The sequence below is a fragment of the Dipodomys ordii genome, unplaced genomic scaffold (assembly GCF_000151885.1).
Source record: "Dipodomys ordii isolate 6190 unplaced genomic scaffold, Dord_2.0 Scaffold11, whole genome shotgun sequence".
Taxonomy (NCBI): Eukaryota; Metazoa; Chordata; class Mammalia; order Rodentia; family Heteromyidae; genus Dipodomys; species Dipodomys ordii.
In genome coordinates this window covers 15,436,512-15,460,057 of record NW_012267227.1, presented here as the reverse complement: position 1 = coordinate 15,460,057, position 23,546 = coordinate 15,436,512, and the positions used below count along the sequence as shown (strand labels likewise).

General features: G+C 50.9%; 1 protein-coding gene across 3 annotated transcripts in view; it reads right to left on the bottom strand.

Moving 5' to 3' along the window:
* Frmd5 (FERM domain containing 5) overlaps positions 1 to 23,546 on the bottom strand; it is a 232,723-nt gene that overhangs the window by 4,684 nt on the left and 204,493 nt on the right. For 2 of the 3 annotated variants that reach the window (XM_013010029.1, XM_013010027.1), the window contains exons 5-13: positions 19,961 to 20,058; positions 17,214 to 17,337; positions 13,894 to 13,981; positions 8,201 to 8,289; positions 5,761 to 5,824; positions 5,266 to 5,357; positions 3,975 to 4,049; positions 3,374 to 3,442; positions 2,531 to 2,637 (exon numbers count right to left, since the gene is read on the bottom strand). In XM_013010029.1, coding sequence (XP_012865483.1) covers positions 2,531 to 2,637; positions 3,374 to 3,442; positions 3,975 to 4,049; positions 5,266 to 5,357; positions 5,761 to 5,824; positions 8,201 to 8,289; positions 13,894 to 13,981; positions 17,214 to 17,337; positions 19,961 to 20,058 — 806 coding nt within the window. The remainder of the gene's footprint in view (positions 1 to 2,530; positions 2,638 to 3,373; positions 3,443 to 3,974; positions 4,050 to 5,265; positions 5,358 to 5,760; positions 5,825 to 8,200; positions 8,290 to 13,893; positions 13,982 to 17,213; positions 17,338 to 19,960; positions 20,059 to 23,546) is intronic. The other variant, XM_013010030.1, reaches the window with a different exon arrangement.

Genomic DNA, 23,546 nt, shown 5'->3' with positions numbered 1-23,546 from the left:
GAGCAGTGTCTCCTCCCTGGAGGGAGAAGCCAGTGCCCCGAGCCTCACCGCGGGCCCGCTCCGAGGCTTTGTTATCAGGGCACGGGACTCAGTCAGAACCACTTAGAGCCATAAAAAGTAATGCTTCCAGCCTGGACTCTCCCTGAGCTCCATATAAGGGCCGCCTCTCAAGAGGGTGAGGGACAGAGAGTGTCCCGCAGATCTGGGATGTAAGGTCACAAAGACAGGCTCTAGCCAGGTCCCATGTGGCGTGGCTCACAGCGCTAGCTTCAGCTGCCAGAAGGCGGCTCAAGCTGGGAATGGAATGCGCCCCGGCCTCTGCCGGCTGCCCAGCTGCCCCTTGGGACAGATAGGACGCGTCCACCAGCCGCCTCTCAGCGTCAGGTCTGTCTGTGGATCACCTGTTCTTGGCATCCTAGACAGCGGACACGAGAGCCAAACAATTCAGTCTTTGTTTTTAAGGGCCCCTGGGTTTGCGAGGCTTTATTTAAACTGTAATCGTGTGGTAGTGTCATTTTTTTTTTTTTCTCTAGAGAGCAAGTAGAGCTCTGGAAAAGTCGGATGGTTTAAACTATTGCCTCATGCAACAGGTGTGTGTCTTTGCACAAGGTTGACACTCCTGCACTGGTAAAACCATCAAACTGCTAAAAGCTTATACTTTCCACATTCAGACAAGAACTTCATGTCCCCATCTGTCTGTCTGTCCTCGCACTGCTGCCGGGCCAGCCCATGGTTCCCCAGGACGTGCGGAGCGTGGCTCTGGGCTGTGGGTATGCAGAACAGCATACTGGGGACTGCCGAGCTGTGATGTACAATTGGGAAACTGAGGCCGAGATCTGGAGGAGGAAGTGCTCTGGCTGGAGGAGTCTGTTTTCCTCAGCCCCTCCCTCCCGCCCCCTTCCTGGCATTTTGCCAGGGAAGGTGAAGAGTTGAGAGAAGGGAGCTGCTGCTGCTGCTCTGGGCGAGGACGCTGGAGGAAGAGCCAAACCCAGGCGAGCGAGCAACTGCATCGCTATCTTGGAGGAACTCCTCTCGTGGCCTCCAGGCCGTGTTGGCTAAATGTTACACGGCAGCTACTTGAGGTGAGTGGTAGCCCCGCCTAGACAGTCTTGGCCTTTCCTGTTACACCCTGTGTCCACGCCAGCTTCCCTAAGAGTAGTCTGCTGGCTTCAGCCTCAGGGTACAAAGCAAGAAGGGCCATAAAGAGGGAAGAAGTTAGCCGTCTCCTCAAGAGAGCGGAGATTCACTTCCCTGACACGTATCCTCCCAGGAAGGGCGCTGCTCGGTACTGCAGCCCAGCGTGCGGGAGGAGCGGGCTGCTTACCGCTCTGTGCAGCCTCCGCTGCTCCCCTGACAGCGAGCAGCAGAGAGGCAGCAGCGTGCCCAGAGCGAGCCGGCAGAGCTCCCTTTCAAACCTCAACTTCCAGGGCGCTCTCGCTGCCTGTGTAGTGAATGCTTTTTCAAGTACTTCACGTAATGAGCCTCCTTCCCACCTGTGAGTAGGCAAGGACCGTGCCCCTGATTACAAATGATGGAAGGTAGTGCTGTAGCAGGTTTGTGGTGATCATCTTAGTCAAGCCTTTAGCAGGGAGTTATGTATCCACCGGCTCAGCCGCTACCAGGTGGTTTACTGCCAAGAGCAACTTTTTGTCGGTCATGGGGCTTGGGCGCTGTCCCTCAGCTCTTCAGCTCAAGGCGAGCGCTCTACCACTTGAGCTGCAGCGCCACTTCCAGTTTTCTAGTGGTTTATTAGAGATAAGAGTCTCATGGACTTTCCTGCCCGGGCTGGCTTTGAGCCCCAATCCTCAGATCTCAGCTTCCTGAGTAGCTAGGATGACAGGCGTGAGCCACCTGCGCCCGGCTTAAGAGCAATAGGACTGACTAGCCAGAGACTAGAGGTGACTAGCCTTAGCTCTTGGGGTGTTTAGCTTAGTGAAGATACACAGATCCTTTCCACCTTTTTAACTCCCCCCCACCTCCGCCAAGAGATGCAAGAATAGGAGTGTTGGAACATTCTGGACTTGAGACAGTGGTAAGGAATTTTCTTCTTGGGTCCCATTGTGGGGCCTGGGCGCTGTCCCTCAGCTCAAGGCGAGCGCTCTACTGCTTGAGCTACAGCATCACACTTCCTAGTGGTAAGGAATTTTGAGAGCAACAGCACACAGTTTCTCCAACTGGCAGACAGGGTGGAGGCAGCTATAGCAGACTTAGTCAACTGTCTATGCCCCCACCTTCATTCAGCCTATGGGTACTAGTGGTATCTACAAAGTGAGTGGAGAAGGCTTCATGGAAAGCCATTTTAGAACTGTGCGGGCCATGGCAGACCCCACATAGATGCATCTCCCTCCGCAATCCACCTGCCACCCTGGATCGCAGTGCACTGGGTGCATGGCCTTTACCCTACACCCACTGGTGTTCTCATTGATCTGGACCTTACATCCCAGAAACAACCGCTGTCTTGAAAGCAAATCAGCTTCACTTGAGGGTCCCTCAGGGGCGCGCAGGGTCATCACTCACAGCGCAGGCTTACCTTCCATGATGGAGATGTGCACAGCTCTTCTTCGAGTCCTGGGGACACTGCTCAGCCGAGGGCCATGGGTGATAGAGGGGCAGCTCCGGCTGGGAACCATCCCTGCCCTGAGGTTAAAGGAAAGAGAATGTCACTCACTCTGCACAGGCAAAGGCCATAGTGGCTTCGAGAACTGCTTGGCTGTATTAAGTTTAGGTCTAAAAACAGTTCAGTACCTTCTCTACTTCTGGCCTTTGGGTCCCAGTCCGAGACTGCTTCAAACTTCTTTCCCTCATCTTCCTGATCCACCTGACCTTTCCCTGAGCGTGGCACCAGTACCACGGGTCTTAGGGCTCCAAGACTGACGGGGCAGCTTCCTCTGGGAGAAGCAGAGGACGGCTGATCCTCTCCTCTGAGCCTTTTTAGGTTCTAGAATATGAGCTTTTCTGGAGATGTATGACTTGTGGATATACGTGAGAGGTGGATCCTTGAATTATTATTATTTTTGTTGATCATGGGGCTTGAACTCTGGGCCTGGACGCTGTCCCTCAGCTCAAGGCTAGCACTCTACCACTTGAGCTACAGCGCCACTTCCCCTTTATTTTTGACCCAGTGTGGCTCTGAGGCTTTCCCTAAAAGCTCCTGTAATGACTGATTCAAGGACGATGAAGTACTACTGCTGTGTCACACCTTCAGGTCTGTGATCAATACCGAGGTGATGGCAGGGCGGAAGAGAAGCTTAGGGATGCATACTTGGAAGTCTGCCCTCCCTTATTTTCTGTCCTAAGTCCATGTCTCCCATTCCTCCAGCTGACCAGGTTTCTGAGCTGGAAGAGGTTTTGGGGGAAGACCTTGGCAACTTACCTGTGTATCTCTGGTGGCTCCCGTTTGATCTTGGCACTTGACTCCATGACTTCCTTTGCCACTCGGCCACTACAAGTAGTATAAAAAACAAACGGGAAGACAGTGAGACAGCGTTCCAACCCTGGATCCTTCTCCAAGATCTGAGATGGCTTTGGCTGAGTCTAGAAATGGCCTGTGTGGCTTCCTCCTCAGTGGGAAAGGCTTGCCTGCTGGGTTTGCGTTCTAAAATATCATGCCAGTCTATCTTCGCCCTCTCTGTTTCTGGCGTCCCCGGCATCTTTCATTCCTATTTAGGTATGGTTCAGCATGTCCCAATAAATTGCCAGAAACAAAAGCAAAACGGGGATTCGAAAAGATCCACTCTTAAGGTCTGGCTGTTGTAAGGAAGAGACACATCCAAAACCCTACAGACGAAACACCTGTACTAATATATGCTAACTAAAGAGAAGCAACTTAGGGAAGGCAAGGGATAGCCAAGGGATTAGAAGACAGGAATTTTCTCAAGATAGCCGCCTGCCCCCACCTCTCCCCCTTGAGTGAGTGCGGTCCAGAAAATGGTCTGAAAATAGATCCATAATGGCTACTTACTGTCACTATTTACCTGTATCGGAACCGGCTCCCTTTAAAGAATAAATTGCTGCTGGACACTGTGCGGACTTGGCTCGACTTCTCCAGCCTGCAGCAAGGCAAAGTCCAGTGTGACAGATGGCCCCGAACACACGCCAGGGCAGCCGTGCCCGGCTCTAACTTGCTGCGCTCACAGTTTGGGGAAATAACAATGCCGCCCAGCCACTCAGCAGTGTGGCCCCAACCTCAGTCTGATCTAGAAGATTGTGGAGCTGGGGCTGTTGGACCTCAGGCATCCCTTCTGCTCTGGGCATTGGATGCTTCGTGTCTGTGGCCTGGTGATGGTGGATGAAGAGGGCCGGGGCTGCCCTTCAGTCCCCCCTCCCCGTTCTCACAATAAAGACTCAGAAGTCCCGCAGAGCGTAACTTTGATAAAAATGGCATCGTTTGGTTCAATTGTATTTAGCATCGCTTTCAACTGTAGGCAGTGGGGTGGCGATTCGGGTGGGGATTCAGCTGTCCCTGACTTAGCTTAGAGATGGATGCTCAGGCAGCGCTGCCCAGAGCTCCCAGCGCCTGCCTCAGCTGCGCACCACATCCAGCAGCCCCTGTGGGCCTGAAACCTCTGCCACAAGCAGGCAGTACCTATGGAGCCTTCACCCAATCCACAGGCAGCATCCCCTCGCTCTCGGGGCATCCTGCTGGACCCGGTCTTTTTTTTTGTCGGTCGTGGGGCTTGAACTCTGGGCCTGGGCGCTGTCCCTCAGCCCTTCAGCTCAAGGCGAGCGCTCTACCACTTGAGCTACAGCGCCACTTCCGGTTTTCTGGTGGTTTATTGGAGATAGGAGTCTCAGGGTCTCTCCTGCCCGGGCTGGCTTTGAACCGCGATCCTCAGATCTCAGCCTCCTGAGTAGCTAGGATTACAGGCGTGAGCCACCAGCGCCCGGCCGGACCCGGTCTTTTATGAAGCTGTTGTTCTAGTTCTCCAGGTCTTTGGCTCCACACAGACAGCTTGATTCGAATTGGACACTTTTTCTGATCCGAGCTTTACCCACAAAAAAACCAATTACTCTGTCACCAGGGATTGTTTGAGAATATCTCAAGGCAGACCTCTTAGACAACTTAGCAGAATCCCAGTCCCACACTTTCGTCTCTGCACCAACTGGGGGGCACAAAGGCCCGGGAAGGGGTCCGGCTTTTATTAGGAAGCCAGCTTAGCTCCACGCCTCTGTTCACAGTCAAGGCTGCCTGCCCACCTCTCTCTGAAAGCAGCCCCATGGCTTTGCCTCTGAGGTGGTGCCTATCAACTACACGTGTCCACTCACTTGTAGAAGGCTTGGTTCTCAATTCCACATTTCCAGAGATGCTTGCAGGCTTCTGGAGTTGGAGCAAAATATGTGAGAATAATTTTCTTCTCCTGCAAGAAATTCCACATGGAATGAGCCGAATGTAGACGGGGAGGCGCAGGGCACCGACCCCTGAGCTGCTGGCGCTCTGGGTAGCTGGCTAGCGGGAACGGAAGTTCTGAAGGACCCCAGGGGAACAGCCCCATTTGGTGTGTTAACCTCCCACCTGGAAGGTTTCTACCCATCAGTCTCCGCTGGCACAAGAAGAGCCAGGAAAACCCTTGGTAGGAAGTGGCACTTCCTTCTGGAATTGCTATGTGACAGAAAAGGATGGTGTGTGGACCATCTCCCCTGAAGTCTCGGATGGAAACTGCTCTTTTCACCTAGATCTTAGCTGTGCATGCAGGAGGCTTTTTTAGCTCCAGCCGTAACTGTCTCCCTTAAGCCCTGAAGAGAAGGAAGACAGCAACTCACCTCTTTCTGACTTACATATAAATAAAAGGTCTTCCCTTCAAATTTCAGCTTGGTCACCTCATTCCTAGAAGCACAAAGAGAACGCGCGTCACCTGGCGTGCGGGCCGCTGGCGCACAGCTCAGTCTTGTAGATGCACAGCCCACCCGACTGGAAGGGGCTCCAGGCACAGACACAATTTTTTTTTTTTTAGCCAAAATTAGAAGTGAAACAAGACAGCAGCCTGAGAGAACGGTTGTTGGAAAAGTTCAATCCACAGTGTTCTGGTCAATCACACTATAACGATAGGGTGACAGGAAGATTTCGGGCTCATCAACAGTGGCTGTAAAAGGGAAACGTTTGCATGGAAGTGAGTCTAGGTGGAGCATCTGGGGGGGGTCATTTCGGGATTTGGTTCATAACAGGTGCATTATCCGGATGGGATTGTCAAACGTAAGATGCCACAGGTAGCTGATGAGGCCAAAGTTCAAGATAGAGCAAATAATGGAATACAATGCAACCAGGTTCTGAGGGAGCTGAGCCTTTCGGGTGACTGCCACTGGATGGAGAATGCAGTTGAATGCAGACAGATGTCAAACAATCTCAGGGAGGGGGCGGGGCAACATACCAAAGAGAGAGAACAGATTACATGGAACAGTCATGCAGCGTACTGACCAGGAAAGGGGCTTAGGGGTTATTGTAGAAAAATCCTTGAAGCCACCAGCCCAGTGAATGGCTGCAGTAAAAGAGGCAAACAGGATACCGGGGTACGTCACCCGCGGGACAGACACAGATTAGAAGAAGTGACATGGTTACTGTACATGGCCCGGCCTAAGCCTCACCTCCACTTACTGCTCTCAGCCTTGGTTACATTCACACAATGAAAAAGTCCCTGGGCCTTCACTGGATGTCCCCAAGAGCCAGAAGACTCGCTCTCAGCATCAGTGACTCCACTTCCTTTCTGTGCCCAACATGGCTGCTCTCTGGTGCCCCGAGGCCCCCTCCTCCCCAACTGGAATTTTTTTTTTTCTGCCTGAGCCCCAGGAAGGTCTGGTGACCCAGATCCGCTTCTAAGCTTCGGCCTCCATGTTAATTCTAGGGACAATTCCTCAATCTGATGATGTAGTAGAAAGGGAATAAGAACCAGGTACCCAGTGTTCTCCAGAACAAAATTCAGGGGGAGAGAATGGAATCATTTGTTCACTGTGGGCCCAGAAAGCATGGCTGGGTCAGGGTGACGGTTCACAACCCGTGACTTGCGCCAGCCATCCTGTTCTCTGCCTGTTGGATTCCTTCTGTTTCTGTCCATCAGCCAATCATGAACCTCACACAGACAGCACTCTGAAAATCCAGTGGTGTATGTGTAGGCAGGTACAGGGTACAGGTCATTTAGGCTCTCAGAAGCAAGGCAAGAAATGAAGCACTTATCTTCGGAAAGTGAGGCTGTGCTTGCTTCTATTACAAAGAAGTCCTAAAGAAGTGTTAGTGTCAGGAACAGCGAGGGGAGCCTGGTGGCTCCTAGGATAATTTAGGGATTGTAAGTGAAGGAGGTTTCTAGCTTGTCATGCTTCGTAACCAGGACTTCAGGAGACAACTACTACCCTGGTCAGAATGTGGCCTTCTAAGCCAGATGCTGGAGGCTCACACCTATAATTCTTGCTACTCAGGAGGATGAGATCTGAGGATCATGGTTCAAAGCCAGCCTGGGGAGTAAAGTCTGTGAGACTCTTATCTCCAGTTAACCACTAAAGAACAGGAAGTGGAGCTATGACTCAAGTGGTGGAGTGCTAGCCTTGAGCACAAAAGCTCAAGGACAGCACCCATGCCTTGAATCAAGCCCTATACTGGCACCAGGCAGCAAAAGGGTCTCTGTCCAAATGTCAGTGACCTGGAGTCTGTCCTAGCTATCCAGCAGAATGGACCCCAAATAGAACAAAGTGGGGGCAGGAGAAGAAGCAGTTCAGAGTAGCTGTGGCTAAGGCAGTGGCTGGGTGAAAACACCTGTCTATAGGGAAGAGAGTGAATGGGGGAGTCGAGGGGGTGGGGATGTGACTCCTCCAGGCTGGTGTGGAGACAGCGCAGGAGTCATTGTGTGGGATCCCCTCCCTATTGGCAGAGATGTTCCCACACAGCCTCAGGTGGAATCAGAATGTTGGCACACTAAGTTTTCTTGGGAACTTTGCTGCCCTAATACTGGGTCCAGTCCTAGACCAGAGAATGCAAGTCAGTCCCCCTACCTTCCTTTCTGTACCTGGAGAGGCTGTTGGCTTTCAGGAATGCCCCCTTTGGAAGAACAAGGTCCCTAGGACAAGATACTACGTTGGTGGGTTACCGTTCTCAGCACCAGGCTTTGGAGAGGGCTTCGAACCAGAAGTGCCCACCACAGACCAAGGACCTGGGAACCACAGCCCCTCCCCAGTTAGCGATGAGTAAACAGCCCGTTTTGGAGATGAAGCCACTCACCACTTGATGAAATGGACCCTCTTGTTCCCTTGGAGAACAACAAACCCAAAAGGAGTGAAGGCCAGAAATGCAGCGTTTCCTGAAACATCCTGAAACAGGAAGATTTCTCATTAGATCACGGGAGAAAGCCAGGGTGGAAGAAAGGGCATTTGGAAGCACAACAGTTCTAGTCCCGGCCTTGGTACTCGACAGCTGTGTGTGGACAAGATACTTACTTGGCCCCAGTGCCCCTCATCTGTAAACCGTAGATTACAAGGACACCAGGTAGAAGGTTGTTACGGGGCTGGGCACGGTGGCTCATGCTTATAATCCCAACTAGTCAGGACACAGATCGGGAGAATCATAGGGGAAAAGCTAGCAAGGCTCCATCTCAAGCAATAAAACCTGGCGTGGCGGTGTGCACTATTGTTCTAGCTGTGGAAGAGGCATAAGGAGGATCGGCCAGCTCCTGGCAGAAGCATGAAATACTATTTTGAAAATAACTAAAGCAAAAAAGAAAAGGAGGCGTGGCTTGTCCATGAAACTTGAAGGTCCCTAGTTCACCAGTCCTGAGGGGGGGGGAGGCTTATGAATACGAGAGAGAATGAGGAAACCTTGTGTGTGGCTGGTGGGGTTGAAAACAGTGCGGTCACTGTGGGAAGTCTGGAAGTTCTTCAGATGACAGAGTTATCATCCAACAATCCCACTGCAAAGGAATGCAGTTCTCTGAGAGCGCTGGAGAACTGGAGAGATGTCTGCCTAGAAACTAGTACGGGAATGTTAGCGTTACTCCTAACAGGCCAGCGGTGGAGCCAGCCCAGTCCACTTCGTAATGGAAAATGGATATCACCTGATCAGTGAACAAAGGAGAGCATGTGATCGTGGATTATCATTCAGCAGTCAGAAGGACGGCAGCCAGCTGTGAGATCGCGTCCAAAGATTCCCTTTATATGTTAACATCCGGAATCGACAGTTCTGGAGACACAGCAGTTCTCAGGCTGGAGGGGAAGGGAAGGGGGACAGTGACTGCTAATGAGTGCGTTTTCTGTGGAGGGGTGGGAGGAGAGGGGGTCTGGTAAAACCTTTGATAGCGGCCATGCCTTTGTAAGTCTATACACACACCAGCAGCCACTGGCCAGCGCACGGGCAAGGGCGAACTTTATGACATCAGCTCCTCATGGTCCTAGGACCATCATGAAGAAAGCTTTCAAAAACAATTGAAAAACAAAAGAAAACAAAACAGGCTGGCAATATGGCATGTGTGAAGCCCTGGGTTCCGTTCCTCAGTGCCACATACACAGAAAAAGCCGGAAGTGGTGCTGCGGCTCAAGTGTGTAGAGCGCTACCCTTGAGCCAGAGGAGCTCAGGGACAGAGCCCAGGCCCTGAGTTCAAGTCCCAGACCTGGCAACAAAAGAAAAAGAAAAATCAGCCGGGCTTTGCAGGGCTTTGCCACAGCCGGTGAGAGCTGTGAGGGTTCAAGAGACAAGAAGCCAACATCCTTCTTGCCCGTGCCCCGGGGGCTCCGGGGCCAGGGTCTTGTTCCAGGCCTCCGTTTGGATCGCTGTATACGAAGGCTTTCCCACAGCTGCCCTCTTTGGATCCGAGATGGGAGTGGGGCTGACGAGGCGCCGCTGTGAAAGAGCTCCCGTGTTGGTTCTCATTTGCTCTGTGACCGGCTAGACTTCTTCAGAACTCACTTTCCTCATCTGTGAAATGAGGATGACTTATACCTAGAAAAACACTACCCTCTGGCCCACATGCCTTAATGCTCCTACACAGAGACGCACCTGCGTTCGTCACGTGCTCACGGACAGCGCTGTGCCCTGCACCCGCCCGGCCAGCACTGCTACTCTGCCCAGAGTGTTTCAACCCAGATCTGGTCGAAACCAGTTGTCTCCCCGTCCATACGGAGCAGATGTGCACCGGTACACGCGCTACGCCGGCATCGGCACCATCATTTTCAGATGGGATGCTGCTGTGCAGCGCAGGCCATTCTCCCCCCTCACCCCCTCTCTCTGCCCCTCTCTTTCTTTCTGCTGGCCCTGGGGCTTGAACTAGGCACTGTCCCTGAGCCTGTTTGTGCCCAAGGCTAGTGAGTATTTTCTCTCTTAATCCACAGTGCCACTTCTGGCTCTTTCTGAGTAGTTTATTGGAGATAAGAGTCTCACGGACTTTCCTGCCCAGGCTGCCTTTGAACTGTGATCCTCAGATCTCAGCTCCTGAGTAGCTAGGATTACAGGTTGAGCCGCCAGCACCTGGTGCTCAGGCTGTTCTTGAACTTTCAATCCTTCTGCTTCAGCCTCTAAGTAGCTGGGACTCCAGGCGTCACCACCATATCCAGCTTTATCTTACAGCTGCTTCTTCTGCTTCTTCTGTTTCTGCTTCTGCTGCTGCTTCTTCTTCGTAGTAGTGGAGCTCACTCAGGGTCTTATGCAGTTTTGCTCAGCTTTTCTTTTTTTTTTTTTTTTTCTGTTTAGGTACTAGGGATCGAGCCCAGGACATTGCACGTGCTAGGCAAGCACTTTGCCCCGAGCTACATCCCAGCCTTTGCTCAGCTTTTTTGATCATGGCTCATGCTCTACCACTTGAACCGGACCTTCGGTTCCTATATTACATTTTTATAAGATGAATCTAAAAATTACAGGTCTGTGTCATCTGTGTGTCAGAGCTGGCGGTGAGTCATGCTCAGCTCTTAAGTAAATGTCATCGCTACAGAAGGAAGGAACTGAAAAGGGACAGCGCTGACACCAGATGTCTCGGTATCTGTGCGGGGGGGGGGGGGAGGGGCATCCACTCCACGGTCCACAACAGGCCAGCTCCCCGCCCCCCAAGCTACGGGAGACCCGCGCAATTGTCCAGTCTCAGGGCCATCTTGGACAGAACAAGATGGCAGCTGCTGAGGGAAGGGAGCTGAAATCAGGGCAGCAGCGGGCCCCGTCCTCCCTACAGAAGCTGTAGCGGAGTAGAGGCCAGGCAGGACAGCCTTGCCGGTCTGGAGTTCCGGCATTAGTACCCAGGTATTAGTACTCTGTCAGTGCTTGTGGGTCTGGAGTTCGGGCATTAGTACCCGGGCATTAGTACTCTGTCAGTGCTTGTGGGAGCGTCTCCTGGTCCTAGGCCCAGACAAGGACTCTGGTGTGCATCGGATAAGCAACAGCTTCTTAATTAGTCCAGAAGAAGAGAGCCTCGCGCAAGCGCTGCTCTGCTCTCATTTAATTATCAGAACGATGCCTCTTGTGTTCTCCCTGGGGCCGCGTGCCCCAGATTCCCTGAGCCCAGTAATCGCCTCTCTGTTCATAGAAATCATCGGTATTTATGACACTGGGTGCGCCAGCTTATTTCCATGCGCCTTGTAGCAACATTAAGGGGAGTGCTTGGGAGCGCGTCACTGAAGTGACTCCACTTCGGAAGAGTAAAGGCGGCTCTGTGGGCCTGGAAGGGCTGACGAGAGGAGCTGAGGTGAGCCAAGAGGCCCAGGAACACAGGACCCAAAGCCCAAGAGGACCACTGCCATGTCCCCAGTGGAAGTGTCCAGGCTTTTGTTCTACATGGCTACTTAAAAATGGGAAGTGATCCGAGTTCAGATTCCTTTTTTTTTTTTTTTTTGGTGGGTTGTGGGGCCTGAACTCTGGGCCTGGGCGCTGTCCCTCAGTTCTTCAGCTCAAGGCGAGCGCTCTACCACTTGAGTCACAGCGCCACTTTCAGTTTTTCTGAGTAGTTAATTGGAGATAAAGAGTCTCACAGACTTTCTCTGCCCAGGCTGGCTTTGAACCATGATCCTCAGATCTCAGCCTCCTGAGTAACTAGGATTACAGGTGTGAGCCATGGGGTGCCTGGCTGAATAAAGATTCTTGCTCTGCCATTCATGCTTTTCTAGAACATCAGTCTTCTTGTCTATAGAACCGGGAAGGCCGGCTGGGCTTCCACGGGAATGAACATGGAAGGGCTCCGTGGGGCCTGCCATGTTCTCTTACTTTCCTTCCTTTCTCCCTCCCCTTCCTCCCATCCCTTCCCTTCTTTTTCCCTTCCAGCTCTTTAGCCTCTCTGTGCCCAACGACGGACAAAGTCACCAGCATCAGGGCTGAGGCGGGGCCACCATCCTGGGACACACATGGGTCTGGGCTGCCCGGCCGGCTGGCGGGCACCAGGAGTGGGGAATCCCACCCATGTCCCCTTGAGTTCTGCTGTCCAGGGAGCGCTCCTCTGTGTGGCCTGCAGGGGGCACTGGAGGGACGCAGCACCCTCCACAAGCACAGCTCTCCTCAGGCAGATGTGTCTTTTAAGGTCCTAAAATGACTCCACCGTTCAAATAGCACAGTGATTGAAGGGCTGTGCGCCTAGTCACAGAGCGGGACTGGAGCCAGATGTGCCCCCCCCCCCCGCACTGTGCTCAATCTTCTGGAGTCCCCTGCTGGACAATACCTGTTATTACAGGGAAATCACTGGGGAAGCTGTGCAACTCTAAATATGTCAGTCCTATGGCGCACACAGTGAAGAAGTGCTTTCTGACAGTGCCACCCCGAGAACACGGCTCAGCCGGCCACAGGAAACATGTCTCCAGCCCCTTTTGCACTGCTTATTTTCAAGGGAGGGGCTGTTTTCTGCCCCCGCTTCCCTTCCCCTCCGTGTGTCCATGGGGGTGGCAGGCCCTCACTACTGCTTCTTCCATATCCGGGATAACAGGCTTATACCACCACACCAGCCACAAGTTGAGATGGGGTCTTGAGGACTTCTTTTGTGATCTACAGATCACAAAAAAATCTGGGATTACAGGCTTGAGCCACCTCACCAGGATGCTTAGTTTTCTTTTTGTTTTTGTCGGTTGTGGGGCTCAAACTCTGGGCCTGGGTGCTGTCCCTAAGATCTTCAGCTCACGGCAAGTGCTCTAACACTTGGGCCACAGTGCCACTTCTGGTTTTCTGGTGGTTTATTGGAGATAAGGGTCTTTCCTGCCAGGGCTGGCTTTGAATCTCGATCCTCAGATCTCGGCCTCTTGAGTAGCTAGGATTACAGGTGGGAGCTACCGGTGCCTGGCTTCTTCGTTTTTTAGTCTATGTGTTAGGTGCCAAATTGTGTCTCCCACAGTCCCTAAATCCTCATGTCTTAGTCCTAACTCTGGGTACCTTGGAATGTGGCCTTATTTGGAGACAGGGTCTTGACAGGTTATAAAGTTAAACGGAGGCCCCCTTTTCCAGTGTGGCTGCTGCCCTGTGAAAGCCTGGACACCGACGTGAGCAGAGCAGGAGGGCACAGGCCAGGCTGCGCCCTCGGCCCTGAGGAACTGCGGGTGAAGCACAGGGCTGCTGTGCTCATCGGAAATGGCAGGCACAGGTGAATTTGTTTTTTTTGGGGGGTAACAGCTTCCAGGCTGGTTCCCATCTTATCATCACAGATGCAGAATGGAATTACATGTGTCCCCCGTCCCCGGGGCTCTGTGGAAGTACCTTGTACCACTGCAGTGACAAACCCACAGGGACCTTCCGCACCCCCACTCTTCTTCCCACTGAGTTACCCATGCTGTGCGGCAGAGCCCCACGGTTGCCCTTGACTTGGGCTGACTCTGCCTGGGCCCTGACGTGGCTGTGGGACCACAAAGTCAAGTGGCATCGAGTCTAGCGGCTCCAACGGAGACGCTCCCTCTGGCACCGTCGAGGGAGTCTGTGGGCACTGGTGCCCTGTCCCTGGGAGGGCTCCGCCATGGGGCAGGGCTTACCTTACACGGGTGAGGATCCACTCCGTACGTCTCCAGCGTCTGCGCTTTTCTTAAGAAGTTCAGCTCAGATGTTGCTGGTGTTTGGCCACTGAAATGAAGAGAAGGAAATGACCTCAGGGCTCTTTGCTCCCACAGTTTCTCTGAGGTAAGCTCTGCATGAACAGCTGGGCAGGACCAGCCCCAGTAACCGTAGCTGCTTGGGAGAGCGTCACAGTGTGAGGCTAGCAGGAACACAATCCACGAGACCGTCTCTCAATGGGAGAATCTAGTTGTGGTACATCTGTCATCTTGGCTACAACAAGGAGCCTAAAATAGGGAGACCACAGTCCTGGTGGATGCCTGGACAGGAAGTGAGACCATATCCAAATAACCCGCTGAGTTGGGCACTGGTGGCTCATGCCTGTAATCCTAGCTACTCAGGAGGCTGAGATCTGAGGATTGTGGTTTGAAGCCAGCCCCGGGCAGAAAAGGCTGTGAGGCTCATCTCCAATTAGACTCATCTAGAAAACTGGAAGTGGTGCTGTGGATCAAAGTGGTAGAGTGCTAGCTTTGAGTCCAGGGACAGCAGCCAGGCCCCGAGTTCAAGTCACATGACTGACAAAAAAAAAAAAACAGCTGGAAAAGAGTTAGATGCATGGCTCAGTGGTAGAGACCCTGCCTAACAAGTACAAGACACTCATTTCAAACTCTAGTACAACACCCCCCCCCAAAAAAAAAACAACAAGTGTGCCAGAGGCCAGGCATGCTGATGGCAGCTCCTCCCTGTTAATCCTCGCTACCCACCCACCCTTGCTGCTCACAGAACAAGAGAACTATGGTTCGAGGCCGGCCTGGAAAAAAATTGGTAAGATTCTATCTGTATCAGTAGCTGAGTACAGTGGTGTGAACCTGTCACCCTCGCTATGTGGAGAGGCTGGCAGTCTAAGCTAGCTCCAGCAAAACCTGAGACCCTTTTCGGAAAATAACAGAAAAGCAAAAAGATCTGCGGTTTCCTCGTACCCCATCGGGGAGGGCTGATGCTACATTCAGGGCCCTCAACACAGGCATCATTTCTTGGGGGGGGGGATCTCCTGCTTTGCGTTTTGCTTCTGGAAGACTGTGCTCACCACTCTAAACCTTTCCTAAGATACTCAGGACGCTCCCTGCACACACAACTCTGAATGAACCATGAAATCTCACAAAGGTCCACGTTTGTTCTGACGTTCACCACAAGGGGTCACTATTTCCCTAATGGTGCTGAGGAGAACCGGGAGACCAGCACTAGAGAGGCTGCTCCTGCCCAGGAAGGGAAACACGACTTCCTATCCGTCTCCCTGGAGGGCCAGCAGCCTTTCCTGCTATTCTCCATAGACAGGGATCCACCACACAAGGGGGTTTTGGTTCTTCTGCGCTGGTAAAACCTCTGAGGTTGAAAGGATTCAGAGGAAGGGCCTGATCAGGGAAGAATCTACTTCAAATTTTAGAAACTTTAGAACCCTGGCCAGGCGCTGGTGGCTCACACCTGGAATCCTAGCTACTCAGGAGGCTGAGATCTGAGGATCGAGGTTCAAAGCCAGCTGGGGCAGGAAAGTGCATGAGACTCTTATCTCCAATAAACCACCAGAAAACTGGAAGTGGCGCTGTGGCTCAAGGGGTAGAGCGCTAGCCTTGAGCCAAATAGCTCAGGGACAGTGCCCAGGCCCTGAGTCAAGCCCCAGGACTGGCAAAAAAATAACAAAATGTTATATATATATATATATATATACACACACACACATATATATATATATATGTGTATATACATATATACACAGAGAGCATATAAATATAAATAATTTTTTTTTCAGGGCTTGGGCACTGTCCCTGAGACTTTTTATGCTCAAGGCTAGGGCTGTACCACTTGAGCCATAGCACCCCTTCCGGCTTTTTCTGTGTATGTGGTGCTGAGGAATTGAACCTAGGGCTTCATGCATGCTAGGTGAGCACTCTACCACTGAGCCACCTTCACAGCCCCATTTTTTTAAACTTAAAACACTCCGCACATGTGCCTTTTTTCTTCATAGTTTAGGGCTCTACACTCCAGTGTGGCATATGAAAAGAAGCCCAGAAATCTTTCTCTTGCTTATCAAAATCAGCCTTTGAAGAAATCCCTAGTTCATACCGGCGAAAGGCCAAGCTAGTGCTGTTTTATACAATGCCACATACTCTGGGCATACTAAGAGATGCTGAGAACCGGGCGCTGGTGGCTCATATCTGCAATACTAGCTAGTCAGGAGGCTGAGATCTGAGGACTGAAGTTCAGAACCGGCCTGGGCAGGAAAATCTGTGAGATTCTTAACTCCAATTAACCACCAGAAAACCGGAAGTAGAGCTGTTGCTCAAAGTGGTAGAGCACTAGTCTTGAGCAAAACAGCTCAGAGACAGTACCCAGGCCCTGAGTTCAAGTCTCATGATTGATTGGAAAAAAAAAAAAAAGCTGAGGAAGTGAAGGTCCAGGCTTGAGGCCACTTTTCTGTACCCTATTATATCGGGTCAGGTGAAGACACAGCCCCCAATCCACAGCACTGTTGGGGTGCCCCTGCAGCTATGAGCTGGAGACGGTGGTCTCCTGTTACTGTCACAGTCAGTTTGGAGGAGAGCCTTTTTTTTTTTACATCCCCACTCAACCTCTCCTCTCTTCTTCCCTCCCTCCATTTTGTGTGTGTGTGTGTGCCGTGATCAGAGCAAAGCCCCTCCCCCCAACATTAAGGAAAAGTGCCCCATCAGTGAATTACTTTTTTTGGGGGGGGGTTCGGTGGTAGGGCTTGAACTCTGGGCCTGGGCACTATCCCTCAGCTCTTCAGCTCAAGGCTAGTGCTCTACCACTTGAACCACAACGCCACTTCCAATTTTTTTTTTTTTTATTGGAGATGAGTCTCATGGGCTTTCCTGCTTGGGCTGGCTTTGAACCTCGATCCTCAGATCTCAGCCTCCTGAGTAGCTAGGATTACAGGCGTGAGCCACCAGCGCCTGGCCGGCTCCTTTTTTTCTTCTTCACTGTGTCTTTGTTCTTCCTTTCCTATTCCTTACTTCATGCTTGTTCTCTGTGCATCTTCATTTATCTAAGTGAAGCAAATGCCTTTCAAAGTCCAGTCCCCCTCATTGTCCCCTCTCTCGCCTTTAAGCCTCAGCCTAAACGACTCTGCTTGAGGGTGGGCTCTCCCTGGACCAAGAAGGTGGGGTGGGAGTGTGGGGGGTTGGGGAGTGTCACTCTGTGTCAGCAGCGCCCTCTAGAGAGCAGAGGACGCACGCACAGCTAGCTGTGTGCGCAGTGTCCTGGGCCCAGAGCCAGTATCACACACCTGAGTTCTGTCTTGTGAATCTCAGCGATTTTCTTTTCCAGCTTCTCAGAATGCTTTGGAAAAAACTGGAACTTGGAGCTGTAGCCTTCAGGGTGTTTCCCAGGGTCATAATCTCCAATCTCCGCTTTTCACAGAAAGGCAGGAAAAAACAATTAGGCAGACCGGTAAATCGTCAGTGGCAAAGCAGCAGGAGAGTAACACAGCGAGCAGTGGCGAAAGCATGCACAAAGCACGTGCCTGAAGACTTAGAAAGAGCGCCCGGTCCTGAGCAGGCTCTGCCTGGCCCCGGGCTGGCCCATGAGGAGCACTCCAAGACCTTTGCCCTCCTAGGTGTTGACCTTGGGTTGTCCAAGCAGAGACAGGAGGGCTGACCCTGTGTTCGGAGACTACCACAAGTAAATTTGCAATAAAAGAGCAGAAGTCTTTCTGTGGCTCTCGGTCCTTCAGCCACATGAGACGCGAGCCTGGCAGCAGTACTGTATGTATGAGCTTGAACAAGAAGACAGAACTTTCTGGGCTTGAACCAGGTCAGACACTGAAATCTCCTTTTGACTATTTCAGCAGGGGCCAAGGCAAGTTGCTGACTGAGCCATGATTCCAATTTAGAGCTCAACCTTCCATCCAAATGAATAGACTAAAAGACCCATGGAGGGCTGATCGTGCCTCAGACAGGTGTGGAGCCCCGGAAGGCTGACCAGGATCAGAGTGTCTCTGGGCTTGGGAGCATTAAGTTCTGAGGCACAATTCTCAATGTCTTACTGGGGTGGGGCTGTGTGTTTCAGTCATGCCCAGAGTTCGTCTCTGATGAGCTCTCAGATCAGTGAGTTCTGGGAGGGCTGCTCCACAGTCTTCACCATGACCAGAAGCCAGGACCTTCTCATTTCATCACAATAAAAACCCCAACCTGATTAACACCACCACCACCACCACCACCAAACCCACCTTCCAATGACTCAGGACTTTCTATGGTTTAACAAGAGACTAAAGGTTTCCCTTAATGTATGGGATGACCTGAAAACTTCCGAGTAATACCTTTTGATTTTATTTAGAAAGCACCAAATGATAAACAGCAATGTTTGGCATTGAATACTTTTTTTGTTTGTTTTGGTGCTAGCCCTGAGGCTTGAACTCAGGGCCTGGGCACCGTCCCTGAGCTTTTTTTGCTCAAGTCTAGCAGTCTGCCACTTGAGCTAGATTTTTGGTGGATAAGTGGAGGTAAGAGTCTCATAGACTTGCCTGCCCAGGCTGGCTTCGAACACCAACCCTCAGATCTCAGCCTCTTGAGTAGCTAGATTATAGTTACTGATGCCTGGCTCAAATATATATATATGTATGTATATATATATATATATATATATATATGTAAAACAAAGGAATAATTCAGTATAATTATCAGGGTAGAACCCAAGGCAAGGGTAGAGTTTAAAATTTGTTTTCTCATTGAAAAGGAATGGCGCATCTGTGGCAAGCTCCTGCTGGACTCCCTATTTTATTGATGGGTTGAAATAGGAGTCTCAGAAATTAAAATGGCAAGGGGCTGACTTACGTTCTTTAACACAGTTGTGGTATATCTCCCCCCAGCCATCACATCTGGGAGTTCACAGATTTCTCTTTTCTTTTCTTTTTCCTTCCTTCCTTTTTTTTTTTTTTTTGTCTGTCATGGGGCTTGAACTCTGAGCCTGTGTGCTGTCTCTGAGCTCTTCAGCTCAAGGACAGTGCTCTACCTCTTGAGCCACAGTGCCACTTCTGGTTTTCTTGGAGATAAGAGTCTCACAGACTTTACTGCCCAGGGTGGCTTTGAATTGTGGTCCTCAGATCTCAGCCTCCCAAGTAGCTAAGATTACAGGTGTGAGCCACCAACACCCAGCAAAGTTCACAGATTTTTTTTTTTTTCTTTTTTATTGTTGGTCATGGGGCTTGGACTCTGCGCCGGGTGCTGCCCCTCAGCTCTGTAGCTCAAGGCAAGTGCTCTACCACTTGAGCCACAGCACCACTTCCAGCTTTTTCTGTTTATGTGGTGCTGAGGAATCAAACCCAGGGCCTCATGCATGTAAGGCAAGCACTCTACCACTGAGCCACCTTCTCAACCCCCAAGTTCACAGATTTCTAACCAAGAGTTCTGATGTTTCAATGGAAGCTTTGGAGTTATAGTACTATGATCCCAAATTAATCCAGTGGTATCAACAGTTTCAGGGCTAAGGACCAAAAGAGAAGTCTAGGAAGGGGCACTTGAGTATCAGGATGGTTCATAAAGTGTGTATTTCCTGCTTTTTTCTTTTTGGTTCAGTCTGGGTACTGGCTGTGTGGGGTTCAACTCTTACTAGCACATTAGAGGATGTGCTTGTTACTTGAAACCACTTTTTAACATTGAGCAGTCTGAGCTGAAAGGTCTTTAAAAATAGTTCCTAGAATTCCAGGATGCTTCACATCTTAGAGATTTGCATGAGAAGACAGGAAGGGAGGTCTGATTACTTTCCAGAATCGCAGAACAGTAGCAGCCAAAAGCCCAGGGCAAATCCTCAAACAGTCAAAAAGACTTACGGGCTGGCAGTCAGAGCTTCTACACAGGTTAGACCTGAGCGTTCTGGGCCTTTGTGGCTCCAAGGAATGGCAGTAGAATCCTTGAACTTAGACTTGGCCTCAAGTTAGATACTGTTTAGATCCAAGAGGTAGTCATGTGTGGTAAGTGAAGTAATGTAATCAGTACTTAGCACGGAAAGCAAATTTATCCTGTCAAAAGTCATTACCTTGAAGGATATAAGCTGCTAACAAGGCAGCATCAGATGTTTTACAGAGGAGACGGCCATGGTAGAGATCCCTTTTGATCTGTAGGAAGACTAAATACCTGGAGAGAAAACACAGAAGGAACTAGAAAGCATTTCTTTCGTTACTTTAAAGACATAAATATGTAATCAAAACCTATCAAAATTTTTGTCAGGACACTTTTTGCTACATTAAAAAAAAACAATCCTCATACAGTAGAATAAATACATTTTCCATTTCTCTGGAGGCTCTTTCGAGTACTTGGCTCTGAATTGGATTGAAGTTCAATTCAAAACAACCTGTCAGCCTCCTGATGGCTCAACCCAGACCTGGCGCTTCCTGGTGGCGGCAGTGCCCCGTCCCCACTGGGGTTGAGAAAGAGCTGGCGCTAGTCAATCCAGGGCACAAAAATAATCCGGTGTCATCACAGATGGGCAAAGTGGGCTTCCCTTCTGCCTTGGGCTCTGAGTGAGCCCAAAGGAGAGTTTGGCCTGTGGATTACTGTTAGATGTCAACCAGACCTCAGGGTTGGAGGTGTGGCCCCTGTGCTAGCGTGCCTGCCTAGGGAGCCAAAGTCCTTAGGGATCAAACCCCAGGGCTGCCCCAAAACAAAAATAGAAGACAGTGTGAGTATATTCATAGATCTTCCGATATTCCTTGTTTTACAAGAAGAGCTAAACCCTCCCGCTTCAAGTGTGGGCTAGAATCAATGACTTGGTTCTTAACCACAGAACAACACAGACATCACAGTCTCTGGCTTTCTGAGACCAGGTCATAGAATCACCACACCTTCTTTTCTGTTCCCTCTTTTCCTTGGACCACTCACTCGCCCTGTGTGAGAATGCCTAGGCTGCCCTCTAGAAAGGTCCACGTGGTAAGGCGCAGAGGCTTTCTGCCAGCAGCCATGTGAGTGCGCCATCTTGGAAGTGAATCTTTCAGCTCCAGTCAAACTCTCAGGGGACTGTGGCTGCAAAGCCAACCTCAGGACGGAGCCAGAATCACCCACTTAAGCTGCCTCTGGGTTTCTGCTCCACACAAACTCTGAGATAATATGTGCTCATTGTTTTCTCAGACAAACGCAGGTAATGATCATATCCCTGTGGGAGTAACAGAAACGTAGTACAATTCTACCAGTCTGAACCTAGAGAAATAGGGCCCTCGTTAGAAAATTCGAGTTTTCTGTTGCTTCTGTTTTTAGAATAATGAATGCGATATAGGATTCCATGTCCACCTGACTGTGTAAAAATACCCAAAGAGAAGAGAGGACTGCTGACAGGGCAAGTTCTAGGACAGGGTAGGCAGGGACACTAGCAGGTGATTCTGAGAGATGGGAGCTGAGATTCTAGACACTACCACGTCCACCCTACCCCCTCGGCCCCTGTTAACAAGATTCCCAAGGTGACTTGTATGTAGATTAACTTTTATGCTGGGGGTGGGGCTAAAGTAGAGGTGATCTCGTCTAGAAAACTCAAGGCCCTGAGTTCAAACCCCAATACTAACACACACACACTCATGTATGTATGTGTAAAATTTAAGAAGCACTGTCCTAAATTGTGGCTGGAGTGTCATGACAGAGCGCTTGCATTGCATGGGGCAAGGCTCTGGGATCAAGCCACAGCATCAAAGCAAACAACCTCAAACCCAAACGCACCCTCGTCCGCGCATTAGGATGGATTATCCTCCTCAAGCCAGAGGCAAGGTAAGCATTTCAGTGGGCTTTCACCCGAATTCTTATCCTTCCTTCCACTAAACCCACTCTTCCCCAGTGTTTGCCAAGAAAAGCCAAAGGAAAACAGACTTCCTATAGAGTGAATGATTAAGATGGACCCACCAAAGCCAGCCTGTCTCACCCTGCTTCCCGTGGTGAGATGCCACACGGTGTGTGGGAGAGCGCCAGCGAGCGAGCGCTTCTCTGCCTTACTGTTCTGACTCGTACTTCCGCTGGCCTTGGCAGGAGGTGGATGCAAACTTTTGGCCCTTACTCCTTACTGCTCACTTCCTGGGCCTGGAGCTGTGCATTCCTCAGCCTGTGCTGCTCTGCGTGGCTGCCCAGAATCAAGGGACGGCCATACTGGGCTATGCATTATTTCAAAGCAGAACATGAATCTGGGCAGTGATTCTCAGTGTGGCAGACAGGAGGCTTCCCCCTTCCCCAGAGAAGCAGGTCAGAACCTCGTGGTTTGGAAGCGTCCCTCAGGAACCTCTGATGGCCCTCCAGCGGGAGACATATTGCCTCAAATGGCATTACCAGGCATCTGCATAGTTGCATGCAACTAGAATGGATGTAGGCTGTTCTGGTGATGGGACAGTGCAGGAATTCAGGGGCAAGGACACAGAACATTCTTTTTTTTTTTTGGTCAGTCGTGGGGCTTGAACTCTGGGCCTGGGCACTATCCCTCAGCTCTTCAGCTCAAGGCTAGCGCTCTACCACTTGAGCCACAGCACCACTTCCGGTTTTCTAGTGGTTTATTGGAGGTAAGAGTCTCATGGACTTTCCTTCCCGGGCTGGCTTTGAACTGTGATCCTCAGATCTCAGCCTCCTAAATAGCTAGGATTACAGGCGTAAGCCACGGGCATCCGGCTCACAGAACATTCTTTAGCCACGCCATGGTAAATGGAGGAGAAACGGGAAGGAAAGAGCAAGTCCACATCCTAAAGAATCAAAGCAGCCACACAGGACGAGAGAGAAGCTCAGAGAAGGACCCTCCTACAGCTGCAAGGGAGAGCGGTTTGAGATGATCACCTCACTTTTCTGCCTCAGTGGCTTCCCCCACATTTGTATTCCCTTCCTCTCTTCTCTCTTCTCTCCTCTGCTCTCCTCTCCCCTCTCTCTCCTCTCCTATCTCCTCTCCTCTTCTTTCCTCCTCCCCTCCTTTCCTTCCTTCTTTCCTTCCTCCCCTTTCCTTCCTTCTTCCCTTCATTTCCCTTCCCTTCCCTCCCCTCCCTCCTTTCCTTCCTTCCACCAGTATTGGGGGCTTGGACTCAGGGTCTGGCACTGTTCCTTAGCTCTTTTGCTCAAGGCTGGTGCTCCATCACTTGAGTTGCAGCTCCATTTCCAGCCTTTGAGGGCTTAATTGGGGGATGAGAGTCGTGCAGACTTTTCTGCTCCAGCTAGCTCTGAACGGTGATCCTCAGATCTCAGCCTCCTGAACAGCTAGGATTACAGGTGTGAGCCACCAGCATCATACTTGTATTACTCTTAACGAGCCTATGTATCCTGTGCCTAACTCTATCTATCCATCTGTCTATCTATCTGTCTGTCTGTCTTCTATCTGTGATATATGCTGTGTATTCCAGGTACTTCATAAGTGCTGGGAACAGAACAAGTTTCCCAACTCTTTAATTCCAGGTGAGGAGAGAGATGAAGAGATGACAAATGACCAAAAAAAAAAAGAAAAAAAGAGCGATAGCTCATAGTTATAGAGAACATGCTGTGTCTCCCCCTCCCCCATGACACTGAATGCTTCACCAGCACTAGCTCATTCCCTCTGCACAGTGGAGGTGACTACCACGTTTGTTCCTGTCTAACAGATGAGTATTTACAGCTACTGTTGCTTGCCCTGTCACATA